The sequence below is a fragment of the Staurois parvus genome, unplaced genomic scaffold, assembly GCF_062004578.1.
Source record: "Staurois parvus isolate SC_StPar_1 unplaced genomic scaffold, SC_StPar_1.0 ptg000538l, whole genome shotgun sequence".
Lineage (NCBI taxonomy): Eukaryota > Metazoa > Chordata > Amphibia > Anura > Ranidae > Staurois > Staurois parvus.
This window is the reverse complement of record NW_028318334.1, coordinates 9,575,418-9,598,108: the sequence shown is the minus strand read 5'-3', so window position 1 is coordinate 9,598,108 and position 22,691 is coordinate 9,575,418. Positions and strand designations below refer to the sequence as shown.

General features: G+C 41.9%; 1 protein-coding gene across 1 annotated transcript in view; it reads left to right on the top strand.

The window, feature by feature from the left end:
• Window positions 1-1,660: 1,660 nt before the first annotated feature.
• The window catches only part of RNF157 (ring finger protein 157), a gene marked incomplete at its 5' end in the record, with an annotated part of 76,248 nt that continues 55,217 nt past the window's right edge, over window positions 1,661-22,691 (top strand). The window contains 5 exons of the mRNA XM_089690620.1: window positions 1,661-1,749; window positions 2,929-3,075; window positions 6,242-6,359; window positions 19,236-19,302; window positions 21,483-21,526. Of these exons, the coding sequence (XP_089546746.1) occupies window positions 1,661-1,749; window positions 2,929-3,075; window positions 6,242-6,359; window positions 19,236-19,302; window positions 21,483-21,526 (465 nt within the window). The remainder of the gene's footprint in view (window positions 1,750-2,928; window positions 3,076-6,241; window positions 6,360-19,235; window positions 19,303-21,482; window positions 21,527-22,691) is intronic.

The window sequence follows — 22,691 nt, the reverse complement described above, 5'->3', positions numbered from 1 at the left end:
TCTTTGTAAGAAAAGGCTTCCATCTTGCCACTCTGCTCCATATCCCAGACATATGAAGAATACAGGAGATTGTTGTCACATGTACCACACAGCCAGTACTTACCAGATATTCCTGCAGCTCCTTAATGTTGCTGTAGGCCTCTTGGCAGCTTCCCAGACCAGTTTTATTCTCATCTTTTCACCAAGTTTGGAGGGACGTCCAGTTCATGGTAATGTCACTGTTGTGCCATATTTTCTCCACTTGATGACTGTCTTCACTGTATTTCATGGTATATCTAATGCCTTGGAAATTCTTTTGTACCCTTCTCCTTACTGATACCTTTTAACAATGAGATCCCTCTGATTTGGAAGCTCTCTGCGGACCATGGCTTTTGCTGTAGGATGCGACTAAGAAAATGTCAGGAAAGACCTACTAGAACAGCTGAACTTTATTTGGGGTTAATCAGAGGCACTTTATGTGATGGCAGGTGTGTACTGACTCCTATTTAACATGATTTTGAATGTGATTGCTTAATTCAGAACACAGCTACATCCCCAGTTATAAGAGAGTGTGGTTGCATAAGTGTACACATTGTTTTAGTTTTATATGTTTACCCCCCCCCCAAAAAAAAAAAAATCAGTTTGTTTTTCAATTGAGTTGTGCAGTTTATAAGTCACATTAAAGGTGGAAAAAGTTCTGAAATTATTTATCTTTGTCTAATTATTTATATCACGGAAACCTGACATTTTAACAGGGGTGTGTAGACTTTTTATATCCACTGTATGTGCAAATGACTGGCACCAAGGTGAGGAGGTAGTAGAGGAAGCAGAGATATGGGAAGATTTGGTGGGGAAGAAGGTGCCCACTCTGCTGATATTATCTGAGGGAGCCCATAGTTAACTTAGACCTTTAAAGTAGTTGTTAACCTCAGACATGAAATATTAAACAAGCTTGGTGTGAACTCCATATAGAGCACTAAGTGTCATTTCTGTCTCCTGCCTCCTTCCTCTGCTATCTGTATGAGTCACTTCTGACATGTTTTTCCTGACACCAAGAGGAAAAAAAAGTAGCTAGGGGAGGAAGTTCCAGCACACAGCCTGTGATTGACACCCTCAGCTCTGTTCCTGGGTGCTGTGTGTGTGTGTGTGGTGTCTCTTCCCTTCATTCAGCTCCCACTGAGCTCTGCAGAGTGTAACTTCAGATCCCCTTGCTTTCTGAAAGCTCAGACAAACTAGATAAATGATGCACTTTGGCTGTAGAGAAGGGAGGACTGTCGATAAACAGATACAACGTATGTAGGGTGATTTGTTTCATCGCTGTGCATCCCATGAGGCCAGTCACTTAACTGGGTACATGTGAGGGCTTTTTTGCCCCTTCAGCTGCTGAGCGGAGTGGAGGGTTACCAAAGGAATGGTGAGTAAGAACAACAAGGGGAGGGGGGTAAAAGTATAAATCTCCATCAAAGTAAAACTTTGCCATCCTGTGCCCGGTGACATGCTTGGAACGTGTAACACCGGTATGAGGAGACTGTACACAATGTAACCTTCATTATAATACCGGCATATGCATGGTTGTATGTGTGCTCCATGTTGACATCCACGTCATTGTTTTCCTGATGACTGCCTGTCATGTACTTTGTGGTTGAGATTACTGAGAGTCATTTTCTGTCTTCCCTTTTAGTTCCCGTATGCTGCACCCTCTCCACAGGAGCCAGTGAAAACACTGCGCAGTCTGATCAACATCCGCAAGGACACGCTGCGTTTAGTAAGGTGACTGGACAATAAATTCTAGTGTGCAAAGGTGTATGTGTATGGAAGAATAAATCCCCTCTAACTTTGGGTGTGCTGAGTGTGTGGATGTTGATGTGTTATGTAAAACTATTAGTTTTAGTTTTTTTACATTTTAGAATGGGGTGCCTCGAGATTTGTGCTGAATTTTTAAGGAAGCTTTGACTGAGAAATTTATTTATTTTTCAACTTTTTATAGCATTTTTCACATTATATAATTTGACTGAGAAACACTGGTCTAGAGCTGGGGGTGTTGAAGCAGCTCCAGAGTATACCTTGGGGGATGTTGAAGCAGCTATGGAGTGTGAGCTGGGGGTGTTGGAGAAGCTCTAGATCCTGAGCTGTAGGTTTTGGAGAAGCTTCTGAGCCTGAGGTGGGGGTGTAGAAGCAGCTCCAGAGCCTACCTTGGCGGTGTTGGAGCAGCTATGGAGTCTGAGCTGGGGGTGTTGTAGAAGCTCTAGAGCTTGAGTTTGGGGGTGTAGGAGCAGCTCTAGAACCTGAGCTGAAGGTGCTGGAGCAGCTCTAGAGCTTGACATTGGGGTGTTGGACCAGCTCTAGAGTCTGAGCTGGAGGTCATGTAGCAGCTCTAGAGCCTGAGCTGGATACTTTGACTGAGAAAAGGTTGAGAAACACTGGTCTAGAACTGGGGGTGTCGAAGCAGCTCCAGAGCCTACTTTGGGGGTGTTAGAGCAGCTATGGGGTCTGAGCTGGGGGTATTGGAGAAGCTCTAGAGCCTGAGGTGGGGGTGTTGGAGCAGTTCTAGACCCCGGGCTAGAGGTGTTGGCACAGCTCTAAACCCCGCGCTAGAGGTGTTGGAGCAGCTCTAGACCCCGCGCTAGAGGTGTTGGAGCAGCTCTAAACCCCGTGCTAGAGGTGTTGGAGCAGCTGTAGACCCCAGGCTAGAGGTGTTGGAGCAGCTCTAGACCCCGGGCTAGAGGTGTTGGAGCAGCTCTAAACCCCGCACTAGAGGTGTTGAAGCAGCTCTAGAGCCTGGGATGTGGATATTGGAGAATCTCTAGAGCCTGAGCTGGAGGCGTAGAACTGTTTCTTCTTCAATCAGGCAGTCCTGCTCCTTTCATTGGTATGCTCTTCATAACATGTTTTCCTGTTTGAATAGTATTGTGTGTGAATAGCAGGCCTAGTAACATGGCATCATTTCAGGTGTACAGAAGAATTGAAGGCCAGCAGCGTGGAGGGCAGCCGTCCCAAAGTACATTATAATGTGGAATTTACATTTGATACCGACGCACGAGTGGCAATTACTATCTATTACCAAGCAACTGAAGAGTTCCAAGGGGGAATTGCCAGGTGAATATTCGATGACTGAAGCTGAGTGGAAATGAGGGGTACCGGTTATAAAGAAATAATGATAGGCAAGCTCTCACTGGCTTCTGATTGCTGATGTTTATTCTTGCAGAAGGAACCAGGCACTGCTAGGAATTAATCTTCCCCAAATTATAATTTTTTTTTCTTCTTTTTATTGGACCCCAGGAGCGTTTAGTAATGTGCTAGCATGCACAGCATATTCGCATATTTTGCCAAATTTGCCTGGCCGGTTGTTCTTTCCAGTGCTGCATGTCCTCTTCTGCTGGTCTCCATTAAGATTCCTCAGCCTCTTGGTTGGCTTTGCCGCAATAACATCACTCCCGTGCATGCACCTGGGCATCGCGTGCAGAGGCATGCTGTAAATGTATGCTGTGCTGCGCATGCATGGCTCAGTGTGCACAAATGTTGACAAGCAGGAAGAAGAGTTTATAATTGAGGAAACCAATAAGATCTCTCCCTTAAAAAAACACTACCTGCCAGTGTTTTTTTTTTTTTATCTTGTTAATTTAAAGGTAAAGCCCCCGCCATCAGGAAATAAAAAGGATACGCTCATCAATTTAACCTCGTAGGCTAAACTAGAGAAATCACTCGATTCTGCAGTGTTGGGTATTGTATTCTGACAGCTGGCACCTGCAATACTTGAACAATGACCCCATCTGATTATGCAGCTTCTGTTTGTCCAAGAATTTTTTGTCTAGCTCCTTTGACAGAAGACAATTGAAAAATCATCCTTTTTTAAGTTGGGTGGTGTTGACAGAGCCATCCATAGAACGTATTCCAGCCGGAATCGGACAATTATTGATCTGTCTATGGCCAACTTAAAGCACAACTCTGGGCAGCTAAAAAATGATCCCTTGCTGTGGGGCTGGACCTGCACCGCAAAGGTTAAGCGCTCATTTAGGTCTAGGGAAAATATAACTACTGCTAGACTGGACCCTGCAGCTTCTTCTCCCCCATTGCTCCAGTGGTCTATGATCCTGACATCATCAAGGCCAGGGGTCTCCAAACTTTCTAAATGAAGGGCCAGTATACAGTCCTTTTGAACTTTAGGAGGGCCGAACTGTGGCCAGCAGAAGTAGAAAATGTTGGTGTCAGTGGGAGTTGACAGTGTTCCATTCTTTTAGTGTCAGTGGGAGAAATAGTGTCTCATCAATGGTGACCGTTGGAGAAATAGTGCCCCATTGTTGCTGTCTGTGGGAGGGATAGTGCCCCATTGTTGGTGTCTGTGGGTGGAATAGTGCCCCATCATTGGTGTCTGTGGGAGGAATAGTGTCCAATCATTGGTGTCAGTGGGTGGAATAGTGTCCAATCATTGGTGTCTGTGGGAGGAATCGTGCCCCATCATTGGTGTCTGTGGGAGGAATAGTGTCCAATCATTGGTGTCTGTGGGAGGAATAGTGTCCAATCATTGGTGTCTGTGGGAGGAATAGTGCCCCATCATTGGTGTCTGTGGGAGGAATAGTGCCCTATCGTTGGTGTCTGTGGGAGGAATAGTGCCCCATCGTTGGTGTCTGTGGGAGGAATAGTGCCCCATCGTTGGTGTCTGTGGGAGGAATGGTGCCCCATTGTTGGTGTCTGTGGGAGGAATAGTGCCCCATCGTTGGTGTCTGTGGGAGGAATGGTGCCCCATCGTTGGTGTCTGTGGGAGGAATGGTGCCCCATCGTTGGTGTCTGTGGGAGGAATGGTGCCCCATCGTTGGTGTCTGTGGGAGGAATGGTGCCCCATCGTTGGTGTCTGTGGGAGGAATGGTGCCCCATCGTTGGTGTCTGTGGGAGGAATGGTGCCCCATCGTTGGTGTCTGTGGGAGGAATGGTGCCCCATCGTTGGTGTCTGTGGGAGGAATGGTGCCCCATCGTTGGTGTCTGTGGGAGGAATGGTGCCCCATCGTTGGTGTCTGTGGGAGGAATGGTGCCCCATCGTTGGTGTCTGTGGGAGGAATGGTGCCCCATCGTTGGTGTCTGTGGGAGGAATGGTGCCCCATCGTTGGTGTCTGTGGGAGGAATGGTGCCCCATCATTGGTGTCTGTGGGAGGAATGGTGCCCCATCGTTGGTGTCTGTGGGAGGAATGGTGCCCCATCGTTGGTGTCGGTGGGAGGAATGGTGCCCCATTGTTTGTGTCGGTGGGAGGAATGGTGCCCCATTGTTTGTGTCTGTGGGAGGAATAGTGCCCCATTGGTGGTGTCAGTGGGAGGAATGGTGCCCCATCGTTGGTGTCGGTGGGTAGAATGGTGCCCTATCGTTGGTGTCGGTGGGGGATTGTGCCCCCTTGTTGGTGTCGGTGGGAGGAATAGTGCCCCATGGTTGGCAGGAACTATGCCCCACTGTTGCTGACAGTGGGGGAATAATAGCCCAAGGGCCGGATAAAAGCAAACAAAGCGCCACAGTTTGGAGACCACTGATCAACACCAAAACAGAGTCCACAGCCTGTGATGACACCAAGGGACAGTCCACTACTTGAGCGTGAGGGGAACGCCGTTTCCTGCAGGAGCAGAATATCAGGTAAGTATACCTGTTTCTCCTCTCCCTTAGACAGAATGAGCTAATAACTCTGGCAGTTCCGGCACAGCCACATGTAATTTTTATATTTAAAATTTTCCCAGGGTTGGGCATTTATGCGGTTGCGTGCTGTCTTTTTTACACCAGGGACAACCTGGCAGTTTTCTTGCGGAATGTTATACAAAGATCAAAAAAATAAGAAGTTGTTCTGGATATTGTGAATATTGAGGTTATTAAATAAGGCACAAAAATAATATATTTATAGTTACCCTGAAATCATTTCAGTCTGTGTCTGGCTGCGAGCGCAGACTATTGACAGACCGCTGCCTGCCTCCAGTCTGGGGAGCATGTGGTTGGAACAATTGCTGGTGGTTTAGACATAGCTGCAGAGGTGCGTTTAGCTCCTTAGAGATACGTTGAGAAATATGCATTTGGGTCAGGCCTTGCAGGTAAGCACGGTAGCTGCTAGATACATAGATTAATCCTTGTATAGGGTCATTTTCTATCTGTGTGGTTATATATAGACCGTGGAGATATATATATATATATATATATATATATATTATTATTATTATTTTATTTTATTTTTTTTATTCAGCCTTGGCCTCTTTCTGCTGAAACAATTGTTAACAGTGCTATTTCTCCCATCAGTTACATTCCTAAGGCTAGCAACCTGCAGTCAGAAACTGTGTACTTCAAGAAAGGTGTCAGCCAACAATTTTGCCTTCCATCACATACTGTAGACCCATCTGAATGGAGGGAGGAGGAGGTAAGAGAAAGACTTTGTTACATTTGTGTGTTTTACGTACATATTAAAATTGTTCTCCTTTTTTTAGAGCGGTATTTAAACCCAAAGGCAACCATTTTTAATATATCACATGTTATCAATTTTTAGATGTGATGGTTGCATTTGTTTTCTTTTCAAAGTGTTACTAAACACACAGCAGTACAATCAGTCTGTATATGCAGTAAAGCATGCTTGCTATGGACCCTAAGGGGTTAATCCTCTGCAAGAAGGCTGTTTGACCCATTCTTCTCTGCCCCTCCTCTTGTTGAAATGACCACCTGATACAGACTGAATCCGTAGTCACATGCTCAATTTAGTGTGTATTGCTAGAGAGGTTTTTTTTTTTTTTTTTTTTCTTTTCTTGGGTGAGTGCATGTGATCAGCACAGGGCCAATCAGCACTGTCAAGACTGAGGCCAGGGGTTTCACATCCTCTTAGAGCAGAAAGAAAACTCCTCTTATAAGCTATAACCAGTGCTCTGCTGAAGTCACAAGACTGCTCTACCTGATGATGATAAGAAGTATTTTATCAGTTTATATTTACTAAACTAATTGAATTTCCATGTTCTGTGTACTGTGGGAGACCAGATATAGTGAATGCAGGGTCCTGGGTTTAGTATCACTTTAAGTCTTTCTTTCAATTTTACTTGGTGATCCTGCCAGTAAGTCTGTTGTTTTTCAACAGAACAAGTTGTCCTGCAGATGTGACAGTTAGAGGGTTGAGACAAACCATTTACCACTGACAAAGGTGCTTACAATGATCAGCTTTTATTTATTTATAAAAAGAAAAAACTTTACCCCAAAAGGAAAAAAACCTATAAAGTATTAGCTGGAGTTTGGCTTCCATTTGTTAGTGTGTCTAAATCTGCTAGTACATCTAACACTCCCCTCCCCACCTGACTGACAATGCTGCGGTCCAGTGGTTCCCCCTGTGCACCTTCATCCAGAGTGGAGGCACGCTAATATAGGAGGTGTGTCAGATTACAAGTTGAAAACGGGGAAAAAAAACTTTAAAAAAAAAACTAACAGCCACCACATCTAATGATTGGCTAGCTGCAATATATTATATTTATATAATTTTTTGATTTAATACTGCTTTAAAGTGGAGTTCCAGCCGTTTTTGTGTTTATTAAAAGGCAGCAGCTACAAAAACTGTAGCTGCTGACTTTTAATAAACACACTTATCTGTCCCGGAGTCCAGCGATGTGCTCACCCGCGCCGTCCCTTCTCTCCTTCTCTCCACAGGGCTGGCATCTCAGCTGTAGGCCCCAGGCTGTGACAGCTTGCAGCTTCACAGCCTGATGCCCACTGCGCATGCGTGAGTCGTGCTTTGCCTCCTAATTGGTCCAGCAGTCTCCTGGGACCTGTGAAAGTTACCAGGAGACTGCGGGAGGGAGGAGGGGGCCAAACGTCTGGGTCACTTCGTCGCAGCAAACTCGGCCGGAAGTGGGAGCGGGTACTTGTCAAAACCAGGTACCCACTCCCTCCCAAAAAGGTGCCAAATATGGCAGTGGAGGGGGGGAGGAGGCAAATGAGCAGAGCTTCCACTTTGGCGTGGAACTCCGCTTTAACTCTAGCATAAACTAAATTTCCCAGCTGGTCTCATATCCCTCGTGGGAGAAAAATATATTTTTTATATATATTTTAAAAATATTCTTCCCAAGTATATTGACATATATTTGAAATACTACAATTTTGACCGTATTTAATATATTTAAATAAAAAAAGTGTGTGTGTGTGTGTTGAAATGTGTGTTTTTTTTTTTTTTTATATCAAAAAATATATGAAAAATATTTTTAGAAAAACATTTTCAAATATATATCTTTCAACATACACTGAAGAATATATATATAAAAAAAAAACGATATATATTTTTAAATATATGCCTTTAGAAAATATATTTACATTTAATTCTTTTAAAATATATTAGCATAGACCAATATATTGTAAATATATGTCATATAATTTTTTTTTATTATATTGGAAATATATTTCTCTTTCATGTGGGATAGCAAAGGTGGCATTATTATATTTTTTTAATATATAATAATAATTTAAATTTGCAGTTTTCTTTTATTTTACCTGTGGTACTGCCAGGAAGGTTTTTTTTGTTTTTTGTTTTTTTTTCAAGCAAGACTACAATTTGCCATTGAACAGACCAGGCCTTCTTGCACAATGTGCAGTGTTTTTTTTTATAGGCCTGCTTCATATGGGTGATTATTTGCGTACATCGGATTCCAGCAACAAGAATCAATGGATTCTTGCAGCTGGCATGACATGTATGCAAACAGTGGCGGACAACCAGCCTTTATAAAACATTGACAGGCTAAGAGGAGCTGTTGCTGTTCACCTGTATCTGGGCAAATTTGTCTCCTCCTAAGTTTGCACACATTTTTGACCACTACTACATGCTATTTTCCTTCAGTTGCAAGATGTTTTTGGGTTCCCTTGTGTGAACTGCCAGTTTTAACTCCCACCCCTTTCTCCTACAACATTTCAGTGGAATTCAATTTATGCCTAGGCCAATCCATAATCCTCCGCTTCTACCTTTTTACGCAGTCCTTGATTTGTTAGTGTGACCCATTTCTGATCCAGCTTCATCTTTTGAAACAAATGGCCTCACATTCTTAACAAGCACACTTTGCTATGATGCAGAATTCTCTCCTGATTACTGATCGCTGTCCAAGCCCTGAAGCAGTTAATCATACCCCAAGTCATAACATCATAACATTTTCACCAACATGCTTTACAGTTGGTATGAGTTTCTTCTGAAATGCTGCCTTTTGTGCCAAACATGTCTACTGTTACTGTGGCCAAACAACTCTTCAGTTCACTGCACATTGTTCCAGAAGGCTTTGTCTGTTCCATGGCAAACTGCATCAGTGTGAACCTAGCATAAAACAGAACTACGCTGCATCCGAGCACCACAAACCAAAAACTCTATTTTAACTGCTTCCTGTCTGCCCTATAGCAGAAGTACGGGTACGCAAAATATATATATATATATTCTACTGTGTGTGTGTATGTGTATATATATATATATATATATATATATATTATATTGTGTATATTCTACTGTTGTTTTTGGATAGCGCACTTCTCACGCTGGTTACATTGGTGCAATTTCTATCCAATTGTAGATGCATGCACTTTGACACCAACTGGAGACTTCTTTGAGCATCAGTCAGTTAGCTGTTAGGCTAAATTTGCTGGGCTGGTCAGTCCAGGACAAATTCGTCATTTTAAATCTACACTACATTTAGATGAATATTTATTTATTAATTACAGATACTTATATAGTGCCTTAAATTTACGCAGCGCTTTACATCTATATTATATATTCACATCAGCCCCTAACCCTCAAAGGGTGTACAATCTAAGGTCCCTAACTCACATTCATACATGCACACACTAGGGCCAATTTAGACAGGAGCCAAATAACAGCCGGCCAGCATGTCTTTTGGAGTGTGGGAGGAAACCACACAGGCACAAGGAGAACATGCAAACACCAGGCAGGTGGTGCGTGGTTGGGATTCGAACCAACAACCCTAGTACTGCCATTTAGCCACTGTGCTGCCCCATATACTTACTATATATAGAACGATTGAGTCCCGATTCACACTGACGCAGATTAGATGCGATCTGAAAGGCATAGATTTGCATATCACCTGAAAATACATTGTTTTCTCTGAAGGCCATTCACAACTATGCAATGTAATTTTGATCTGGTTAAAAAAGGGTCCTGTGCTAGTTTAGTGCAGGTGTGGTGTGAATGTTCTCTCCAGCTGTGAAATCGCATTAAATTTGCACCTGTCAAAACACAAATTGCACTGTGAAATTGCATCAATTCGCACGGGATCAGTGTGAACCAAGCCTAAAGCAGAACTACACTGCATCCAAGCACCACAAACCAAAAACGCTATTTAACCGCTTCCTGTCTGCCCTATAGCAGAAGTACTGCTACGGGTATGCAAAATCAAATGTGTGTGTGTGTGTGTGTGTGTGTGTATGTATGTGTGTGTGTGTGTATATATAATATATATAATTTTGCATTTCCGGGTAGGGGGCGCGCGCACTACTCCACTGCCATTCGCAACCTCGGCTGTCAATCACCGGGTCCCTGCCAGCGATTGCCAAGCATCTCTTGGGGGGGGGAGAACGGTTTGTAAACAAAACAGTTCTCTCCCCTGTCTGCTCCTGCACACTACTTTGAATGGCTAGCACAGCCATGCAAAGAAGTGTGCTTACCGTGAAGCACACACACTGCTCAGTATGCAAAACAGCACACAGTTAACAATTTGATCGCCCCAGATGTTAACCCCTTCCTGTCCAGTGTCATTAGTACAGTGTCAGTGCTTTTCATTAGCACTGATCAATGTATTGGTGTCACTGGTGATGTCAGAATGCCCACCGCAGTCCCGCTATAAGTCGCTGATCACTACCATTAATAGTAGAAGAAAAAAAAATCCCGCCATTTTTAAACGCTATAACTTTCACTTAAACCAATTAATTTACACGTATTGGGATTTATTTTTAGCAAAGACATGTAGCAGAATACATTTTGGCTTAAATGTATGACAAAAGTTTGATTTTTTTAAAACTTTTTTACTGGACATGTTTAATAGCAAAAAGTCAAAAATATTGTTTTTTTTTCTCAAAATTGTCTTTTTTTTAAATTTTTTATATTTAAATAGAGCAATGAATTAAAAACGCACAGGAGATCACATACCACCAAAAGAAAGCTCTATTCATGGGAAAAAAAGGACATAAATTTCATTTGGGTGCAGCATTGCAGGACTTCACAGCATTGCATGACTGCTCAATTGTCAGTTAAAGTAACGCAGCCCCGTAATGAAAAAATGGCTTGGTGAGGAAGGGGAGGGGGGGGGGGGGGGGGGGGGTAAATCCTCTGGAGGGCAAGTGGTTAATAATTTTTAATATTCAAAACAAACCCATCCATCCATGTCTCCATGCTTTATTTTGCTGAGAAGTCACTTTGAAAAACACATCCTAGCATCTCTGGCAGTAGATATCTTGCATAAGAACAGATGATTCATGTAGCATTCACTTCCTGGAATCCATCTGCCCTTAGCTCATGCAGGCAGGAGGGGTGTGCTTAGCTGAGAAAACCCCTCTTTCCCTTATAAAGACTCCTGGGATGTATGACATCATTTGCCTAGGCATAGAAATCAGGAAGTAACTGAAAAATAAAAAAGTTTAAAACCAGTAAATACAATATACTTTCCTATCTATTCACTAATGCTAGCAGTATAAGGATTAAAAATAATCCATGTTAATTGAGAGAGTGAAGTTCCACTTTAATTTCAAATAATTTTGCAATCTTTTTAAATCCATTGCCAGACCCAACCTACTTTCCGAAGGCCTTAGACACTTTGATCTTGGCATGAAACCCACCAATAGCAAGGAAAACACCAGACCACAGAAATCAGATGTTTAACCACTTCCCGCCCGGCCTATAGTAAAATGATGGCTGAGTGAGCTTCTCGTCCCTCTAAGTGAGCGTCATATGACGTTCTTTCCGGATCGCGCCTTGCGATGACAGATCTGTGTACTCAGCCCCATTGCCAGTACCATATGACCCGATGAGACCAAACACAGCAGGTCACATGACAGTTGTAAACAATGGATGGCTTCCTTTCATACAGTCCATTGTATACAAGTGTGTCTAGCTGTGAATGGTCACAGTGATCACATGCACAGGCTGGGCCAATCACAGCCCGTCTGTGTCATGTGATTAGCCGTGGCCAATCACAGCTAATCACAACAAAAAAACCTGAATGCATTGATTTCATTCAGTTAAGTGCTTGCTTTGCTATAAAAATTCTATTGCTATAAGCAATCAAATTGTGTAAAAAAAAAAAAAAAATATTGATCACTTCCCCTACTTTGGTCATAGTGTAATATGAAAAAAGAGAAAAAAAATTTAATAAAAAATAAATAAAATATAAAATAACTTTTTTCGTACGATCACCAGTCAGAGTCCCTAATCACCGCCACACCAGTTATACGACGACGCTGTACTGCACTGGTGACAGTATGTAAAAAAAAAATTTGTGAAAATATTTTTTTTTTTTTAATTTCTTCATTTTCCAAAAAATTATGACAAAAAAATTACAACTTCAAAAAACTTGCCATGCCTCTTATGAAATATGTCAGACTGTCTACTTTGTAAAAAGGGCTCATTTGAGGGATATCTGTACTGTTCTGATATTTGTCCCACAAGTAATTAGATTGGCTGTCAGTACTTCAGGATTGATCAATTTTCAGATATATCCCATAGTTTGTGAACTCTATAACTTTCCTACAGACTATACAATAAATAATGATTTGGGTTATTTTCACCAAAGACATGTAGTAGAATATATCTTGGCCTAAATTTATGAAGAACAATTATAATTGCTGCTTTCTCTCTTCTCTTCTTCTCAATGACGGCAAAGTAAGGAGCACTCCTCTCCTTGACCATCACACTAATGTACCAAGAGCTATAGATACAGTAATTATTTATTTACAAACTTTTATAACAGAAACAAAGAAAAACTTTTTTTTTTCAAAATTTTCAGTCTTTTTTTTTTTGTTAATTTAAATTTTAAAAATAAAAACCCCAGTGGTGATTAAATACAACCAAAAGAAAGCTCTAGTTGTGTGAACAAAATGATAACAATTTAGTTTGGGTACAGTGTTGCATGACCCTGCAATTGTCATTCAAAGTGTGAGAGTGCTGAAACCTGAAAATTGGCCTGGGCAGGAAGGGGGTAAAAGTGCCCGGTATGGAAGCGGTTTAATAGGACAGGTTCCAAATGCATACCTCCCTAATGAGGTTCTCATCACTGGTATCTAATCTGCAATGCCTGTTTCTGATTTTGTGGATTTGAAGTGGTGTTAAATGTAGATGTGTGCTTATGTTCATCACGTGACATATTTGCATAGAATATGAGAATGACTACACTTGTGCTAGTTTTAGAAGTCATTTCACCGTTCTGTAGACTCCCTACAAATGAAGATCTAATGTTTGCCTATTCAAATATGCTAAAAGTCAACAATTTGTTGCTTACTTTACATTAGTTTATACTACTATTTATATAAAATCTCTGTTTGAGAAATACACATTACATCCTGTAGGTTAAACTCATGATGCAGGAAACACAGAGCACTACAGGATTTCTTTAGAAAAAGCTCAGCAGAAGCTGTTTGTCCCACGTTTCATTTAAAACAAAAAAAAAAAAAGCTTGATGGCAAACTGCACAATTGACAGCAGGAGAGAAGAGAATGTGAGCAGTGACTTATTCATTTTGTGTGTATAAATTTCAGCTTGAGTTACTGAGTTATGTAAACAGTTGATTTTTCTTCCAGCAGAGTAGGAATGAGTAGATAGGTAATCATGTGAAAAAGGAAATAACGCTCCACCTGCTGGTTAAAAGTAAGAACATAATATTTCATATTTCACATTTTACTGCTTGAAATACAATTTTTAGGCTGGGACTCCATGGTGGATAACATACATAAGAACTCTAGATTTCTCTCTGTCCGTGAGACGGCCCTTAAAGTATTAACCTGCTGATAATATACCCCCTCTAGACTACACGTCATGTTCCCTGAGACGTCCCACCTTTTGCTTTATTTTTTCAACTCCCATTTTGGTTTGATACCTTCGTCCCTGATTACGTTTTTTGAACGTATAAGCTGTGACTCTCCTAGGGGTAGGGGTCTTATCTCAGATTTGTACCGTCTTTTTTTGGTAACTATTTTTCCCTCACCCCCTTTTATATAGACAGAAATGGAAACTGATAGTGGTGTCACCTTCTCAATGGAGGACTGGGACCCCATGGTAGATAACATACATAAGAGCTCTAGATCTCTTTATGTCCGTGAGACGGCCCTTAACGGCTTGCCGCCCAGCCAATGTAGATATACGGCGGCAGGGCGGCACTCGCAGGCAAAACCACATTTTAAAACGTGTGTTTTGTGAACAAATAGGGGGCGCGCGAGGCGCACCGCCGCAGATGTGAGTCGCCGGGTCACAGCCGGTCCTTAGCGGCTATGTCCCGGCGATCGGCGGCAAACAGTGACAGACAGCACAGCTGCAGTAGCTGTGCTGTCTGTCACTTCCCTGTCAGCTCGAGGATGAGCTGATCGAGAAAGAACAGTTTCTCTTTCTCAATCAGCCTTGTCCCGTCCAGTACACACCCCCGCCCCCTAGTAAAACACTCCCCTCACTCCTATAACCCTTCCCTGCAAAATAAAGTTAATCCCTTCCTCCCCATTGCCATTAGTACAGTGTCAGTGTTTTTGTTTTTTTTTTGCACCGATCACTGTATTAGTGTTTTTGGGGATGTCAGTGACCCCAAGTCAGTACCCCCCAATGTCAGAATGTCCGCCGCAGTCCCGCCATAAGTCGCTGGTCGCTGTCATAAGTCCCTGATCGCCGCCATAATTTGCTGATCGCCGCCATTATTAGTATAAAAATAACCCTAAAAATCCCAGTATCTTTCCCGCCATTTGTAAACGCTATAACTTTCACGTAAACCAATTAATTTACACGTATTGGGGTTTTTTTTTAGCAAAGACATGTCGCAGAATGCATTTTGGCAGAAATTTATGACTAAATTAGGTTTTTGCATTTTTTTTTTTTACTGGACATGTTTTATAGCAAAAAGTCCAAAATATTGTTTTTTTTCCTCAAAATTGTCAGCCTTTTTTTTTATAGCGCAAAAAATAAAAACCGCACAGGCGATCAAATGCCACCGAAAGAAAGCTCAGTTTGTGGTAAAAAAAGGATGTAAATTTCATTTATGTACCGTATTGCATGACCGCGCAATTATCCGTTAAACTAGCGCAGCGCTGTATAGCAGAAAAATGCCGTAAATTGCAGTATCTATACCATAGTTTGTAGACGCTATAACTTCCACACAAAGCAATCAATATACACTTATTGGGATTTTTTTTTACCAAAAACATGTAGCAGAATACATTTTGGCCTAAATTTATAACCAACTTTGAGCAGCGCCGAGTAGCAAAAAGAGGCCTGGTCATTAAGGGGGGTAAATCCTCTGTAGCTCAAGTGGTTAAATTATTAACCCGCTGGTATTATACCCCCTCTAGACTACACATCATGTTCCCAGAGACATCCTATCTTTGCTTGCGGGGTTGTGGCCTAACTGGCACCCTTGTACATACATTTTGGGCCTGTCCAGGCCTTTCATTGATATGGCGTAAGATCTCTGCAATGTCTGATGCCCCGATGTAATTGTCTATGCAGACTTGCCTACTGGGAGCCCATATCTCGGGAATACGGACTGAGGCTATGAGGCTGATTCACACTATCTGTGTCTAAGCCCTATGGGCCATTGCCCTTCACTGGAAATTGCCTACGGTACCATTGGCCTTGGTTTTACAAAGAGTCGATTCGGTGATGCTCATGGAACGTATTCATTATACATTACTGGATAGGATACACTTATTTGACAAAAAATGGGATGTTTGGAAAACTCATAGACATTTACTGCCTGACCAATGAATATTCATGATTTAATTGATGGTGTCTTTCTGTTGGCGGCTTTATTGCTCTGCCTACCTTCCTGCCTACCATGCTCATGTACTTCACTATTATGTTCTACATAACTGTACCTTATTGGAATGAATATTACAGATGTGCCTTTTTTTCTGTTGTATGTTATACCTTCTTCTGTTAAGCTGTTTTTGCAGCCTATGTCTTAATAAATAAAAATGTTTGTAGACAAAAAAGAAATACAATTTTTAAATGTACTTTTAGTCACAACCATAATTGTAAAAAATATGCAAAACCACAATATATTCTCTTAAAGCCAATTAGAACCTTCTTCAGCATATTACCTAATGTTTTTTTTTTTGATGATCAGCGTCTGCGGCCGATAAGCTGCAGCCACTGACTAATGTAATTGACAGCAGTGGGTGACTTTGTCAGAAAATAATGTCCTGGAGAAGAGGGGGATTCCTCCATCCATCTTGTTTGCATGGCTGGTTGGCTGAACGAAAAAAATCTTACAAGTCAAGCTGCAGGGAGTCACAAATATACAATGCTTGCCATTCACTGGGGGGAGGGGGGATTTACTAAAAATTGGTTACTAGCTGCACCAGATTCTATCAGTTTACAGGTTTTATTGTCAAAGCTTTTGAACAAGCAGAAGTTAGAACCTGACTGGTTACCATGCACAGCTGCACCTGAATCTGCGTGCTCCAGTTTTAGTAAATCTCACCCAGGGTCACTTTAAAGCTAGATACACATAGAAAGCGTTGTAACTGTACAAATGTTCGCAGTAGCTGTGACGTGTAAGGAATGATTGATACAGATCCTCAGAAGAGAGGTTCCTTGGTCAGAGTAGACTATACAATTCATATCTTACTATATGGCTGATAATAGTGTTCTGCCTAGTAGGCAGCGATACACTGAATAGAGGCTTTGCATGTAAAATGAATACGGGATCAGCTGAGGTCTTTGTTTCTAAATGATTAGATTCCTGAGCGTTGGGCTAGCCCTAGGCTACCAATTGACTGGCACATCTCCCAGGCTACCAAGGACATGAGCATCCATATCAAGTAGTTGGGAGGAGAAGCTGGCCGTAGGTCAGATTGCCTTACAATGTCCGTGTGCCATGTAGAATCACTTGCCAATAAAAAAAGTTTTATAGTGAGTATTTCTGCTGATAATAAAGCTGCAGATGTACAGAATCGCTATTTAACCACTTCCAGTCCGGACACTTTTACTCCCTTCCTGCCCAGGCCAATTTTCAGCTTTCAGAGCTATCACACTTTGACAATTGCGCGGTCATGCAACACTGTACCTAAATGAAATTGTTAGCATTTTTTAGACCGATAAAACTTTCTTTTGTTGGTATTTATTCACAACAGGGATTTTTTTTTTGCTATGTAAACTAAAAAGACCAAAAATTTTGAAAGTGTTTTTCTTATTTCTTACAGGCTATATATTCAGTTGGCTCATTTAAAATGTATTTTTAAAAAGACTAATATACAGTAGATAAAAGTGGAATGGGTATTTGGCGCACTCCAAGAAGGGCTGAAAGTGGTATATGCGGAAATGACTAAAAATGGAAACCAAGGATGAAAATAAAAATGAGACCAAAAAAAGAAATAAAAAGTATGTGTGTGTGTGTGTGTGTGTATATATATATATATATATATATATATATATAATGTGTGTATATGTGTATATGTGTATATGTGTGTGTATTTATGTATGTATAAATGGGAGACACAATATAAATATCTATATATAGATAGTCCTTGTGAACGTCCTGATGCACCGCTGAACAAGGAGGCAGCCAGTAATGAGCTAGAGAGAGCCCTGTGGGAGATCAGGAAAGAAAAACTGCGCCCTCTAAGTGCAGCATAAAACATTTTAATATAGCTAAAAATGAATAATACAGGCCACTCACAAAAGTATGGTGGAATGCGCTTGTAATCTGTTATATAGGTAGGCATCCGCTTTGTGAAGGGACTCGAGCCTCTGAACATGTGGGGAGATCCGGTGTTGGACGGTGATGCTGGTGGCTTCCAGGTTCTGAAATTCCCACTGAACGGAGAGGATGTCACTTGTGATTGTGGGGGGTGGCGCACGTTCGGAGCATGCGTGCTCCCTCATCAGTCTGCAAGCACTGATGTGGACTATGACATTGACAACCATATAACATACTTTCTGTGCATTTTGGATGCAGAAAAAAAAGCAACTGAAACGGATGTAGTGTGAACTGGCCTTTTAACTTTTTCAAAGTGGTTTTTCAGCAAAATAAAGCAAGGAGACATGGATGGATAGGGGAGTTTGTTTTGAATAACAAAAATGAATTAATGTGTTACTAAACCCAGGAAAAAATACTATATCTTGTATCCCACATTACACAGAACATAGAGATGCATTAATGTTAGTGAATATAAACTGCTAAATAAATTATCTCATCAGCAGTTAGAGCAGTCTTGTGAGGTCTATCGGTGTCCAGCCGAGCACTAGTTGAAGGTTGGAAGAGGAGTTTTCATTCTCCCCTGATTGTCCTTTGAGGCTGCATAACCCCTGACCCACTGTCTGGACAGTGCTGATTGCCCTGTGCCGATCACATGCACCCTCCCAGGAAAAAAAGAAAAAACTAGCAATACATACCAAACTGAGCATGTGCAGCTTGCCTTTCCAAGGCTCTGTTCTATCAGCAGATGGATTGGGGACATTAGAAGAAGGGGAGGATCAGAGAAGACAGGATCAAACATCATTTTTACACAATGCAAAGGATTAACCCCTTAGGATCCATAGTGAGTATAACAAGCATGCATTACTGCATATACAGACTGATTTTACTATTGTGGGTTTAGTAACACTTTAAATAGCGTTTTTGGTTTGTGGTGCTCAGATAGTGTAGTTAAGCTTTAAGTTGTAAAATGTGCTTTAAAGCAAACCCTCAATGACCTCTCTAGGTATAGGCAACAAGGAGAAATTCATTTTCAAAGAACTCCTGAAGTCATTTGGGCTTTTTTAGCATCTCATAATCCTGCTCTGCCTCCCAAGGGTTCTGCTTTGTGCTTACATTAGAGATTAGAACTCTTGAACTACCTTCTGCTTCCTCTTACCAGCATAGGCCCATCACTATTATGGGATGTCTTACTGGTCAATTGGAATACAAGGAAAGTAGGAGGGTGTGGACAAGCTTCTGCAAGTCTAGGAAATGCCAAAGCTTTGCCTAATCAGAACAGCCCAGCATTCTGGCACTGATAGCTGCTACACTAGATGGAGTCAATACACATGATATAATGTTTCTAAAATGCTTGATTCACATAAATGTATCCCTTTTCTGTATTTCAGCTAACGTTTGACCTGGATCGAGAGGTGTATCCAGTGGTGGTTCACGCAGTGGTGGAAGAAGGTGAAGGTGGGACACAGGGGTTAATCTACTAAAGTCAAATAGACTGTGCAAAACAGTTGCTCCAAAGCTTAGTAAATGAGCGGAAGCTCTGCTAACTTATATCATCCAATCATGTGCAAGCCAAAATGCTGTTTTTTAAAACATTTTCCTTGCATGTGATTGGATATTCTTTGCAAAGTGAAGCTATACCTCATGTACTAAGCTCTGGAGCAACTGCACTTTGCAAAATGCCTGTTTTACCTAAAGCAAAACTCCAGGTAATAACTTCTTTACATGTCCTTGTTGCTGATCTCTTACCTACTGATATGTCATCCATCTTCTGGATCACTCAGTAGTTGCTCTGAAATAGCCTGTTCATTTTCAAATCAAACTGTTATTTCTCTTTGGTTTTCAGTTTGTAAGACCAGTGGCTGCTATGCCTCTTATTCCCCCAGACACTGGTCATGGCACATCCCTTCTGTAGTTCTGTCTCCAGGAAGCAGTGATGTAATTCTGCCCCACATGCAGTGCTGGGCAGACCGAGACGCTGAGACATGTTCAACATGTACAGGCCTAGTGTACCCATCCACATTCACTACAACTCCCTGTGGTTTATGGGAACTGTAGTTTCCTTTTTTCTGCAGAGAGAGAGAGAGGAGAGGATATGATGTAATCCCTGTTGTTACACCTCTTCCTTGCCAGAGCAGATGCTGTTTTATTTTAGTAGAATTTTCTCCTAAATGGTAAGGGCTTTCAAAATTGGATTGACTGTTTAGTGTTTTGTGTAGGGGGTGTACTAATGAGTGATTTTTTTTTTTTTTTTTTTTGCCTATCCCAGAGTTTTTTTTCTTACCAAAAGGATAAATTTACATTTATTTAAAAATGCAGCTCAGTAAATATGCAGTTAATATCTGCCAAACTGCTTAGTTCTTGTTTCAACTGCCTAGCCTGAACAATGTCTGCAGAGCATTTACATCTTAAGCAGGGGCAGCTAGCACACTCCTTAGTAAGGTGTGTGTGTATAGTTGTTAGGAGTGGGAGATGTTAGAAGAGAGCTGCATAGGAAAGCTTGTAATGAATAATGGTCATCCTTCACAGACATCCCTCAAACCATCCTCTTGAGTATCCTTTCCACCCCGATCACGCTTGCTGAAACGTTTGAACCTGTGGACAGGCTGTGGACAAATACGTCTTAACAAGCAGTAAATGTACTAAAAAAAAAAAAAAAAGCCCTCACTGACCTCTATAGCTGTAGCATTAAAAATGAATTGCACACAAACACTCGTATGTTTTGCCAGCATTGCAGTGCGATTTGTAATTGCAGGCAGAATTACAAAAAAAAAAAAAAATGCCCTCACTAACCTCTATAGCTGTAGCATTAAAAATGAATTGCACACAAACACTCGTATGTTTTGCAGGCATTGCAGTGCGATTTGTAATTGCAGGCAGAATTGCGGCGATTCTACCCAGCGATTCCAAAACGCTAGATTTAATTGCGGCCTGAGGTTTAGGTATGATTTTTCATACATGATTGTACTGTTCCCGCTCGGATCAAAATAAGCATACATATTTCATACCTGAAACCTGTAGAAGCTGCAGTTCACTGTAGTAGTCCCTGCTACTACACTGATGGCAGCAGTCTCCAGATCTGATGAGTAGCTGCCCTTCTGTGTAGAAACCACAGGTGGTCCCTTTTTTCAGTGAATACAAGGCCTTCTCCGATTGGATGAGGTAGAGGTTGTGATGTCATCACCCTGGCTCTCTACCTTGTCCAACTAAAAAATGCCTTGTGTTCACTGAAAAAAATACAAGGCATTCACTGAGTGACCCCATGTTTGTACTGTGTGGAAGTGCAGCTGGTTGGCATTGGGCCCAGAAGCCTGCTTCTATCATGTAGTATTGGTGAGTCTGCATGAGACCGCACCAGAGGAGTTGTGAATTTTGCAGCAAAAACGGCTTTTTTTCATGGTTACTACTGCTGGGCAATACATTTTGGTTTTTAAACAGATCCCCTGCCTTCCTCAGAGTGCTAATATCTTTGTATTGCTTACATCTGTCAATGATCCACACATCCATGTATAAGGGTGAAATAAGGAACAGATCCCTTACCTGAATGTGTACAGATACCGAAAAAAAGGATTGGCAATAAAAGAAAAAAAAATCTGTATTGATCGTGTATGATCTAACTTGTTTCTTTCTTTCTGCAGAACATATCGGTCACTCCCATGTACTAATGGCAACATTTGAAAGGGTGGGTGATTGTGGTTTGTGTCTCCAGTATGTGTTGGTAGTACTAGCCTGTGTGCCCATCAGCATTGGGCAGGTACTTCAGATGTAGATTTCTCCTTCTAAATAGCACCCTCTTTACTTATTGGCACTTGGTTCTTCTACCTTGAGAAGATGGTTCAAGGTGGGGAGAAGGGATTTACAAAATACAGGGGACGGGTATGTTTCTCAGCCTGGAACCTAATGCCTGCATGCATGCTCCCACCTTTGTACCTACACTTCCCCCTTTCTATCAATACCAGGCCAATACCCTTACTACTACAAAAAAAACGGTCACTGCCTCAGTCTATAACTGGCCTTCCCAGCAAGTAGCACAGGGACGGGCAACGCATGTCAAACCAAAAAAACAAAAGAAAAATTCCCAGCTAACCTGCCAACCAGCTGCAAACAAACCAAATTTACCTGTCTAGCAGTATGCATTAAAAATCGGGGTTTTGTTAGCACACATTTGCAAATACATGCGTAAGCTGCAGGGCCTCATCACGGCACCCCAGTATTCTGTGGTTCCTAAGTCTACAAATTTAAGAACCCCCATAGTAGAGGCACATGTATGTAATGGATAGACCAAGGGCAGGTGGACCTGAGGGAGCCCACTCCTCCTTAAAAGGTACAGGAGCGCACTGGACACCCAGCATGTAGCACAATGGCAGCTTGGGTGTCCAGTGCGCCCCCTCACCAACAATTCAACAGTACAAAAAATGACCACTGCCCCAGTCTATAAGTGGCCTTCACAGCAAGTAGCACATGGACGAGTGACACATGTCAAACAAAAAAAAGAAAAATTTGCAGCTCAGCATGCCAACAAGCCTGCAAACAAACCAAATTAGCCTGTCTAGCAGTATGCGTTAGAAACGGGTTTAATTAGCACACATTTTCAAATACATACGTAAGCTGCAGGGCCTCGTCACGGCACCCCAGTATTCTGTAGTCCTAACTCTACAAATTTAAGAGCCCCCATAGTAGAGACACATGTATTTAATGGATAGACCAATGGCAGGTAGACCTGAGGGAGCCCACCCCTCCTTAAATGTACAGGAGTGCACTGGACACCCAGCATGTAGCACAATGGCAGCTTACCACCACTGTTCCTACAGGCCACCTTCTCCCATCCACATCGTCCACTGCATTCC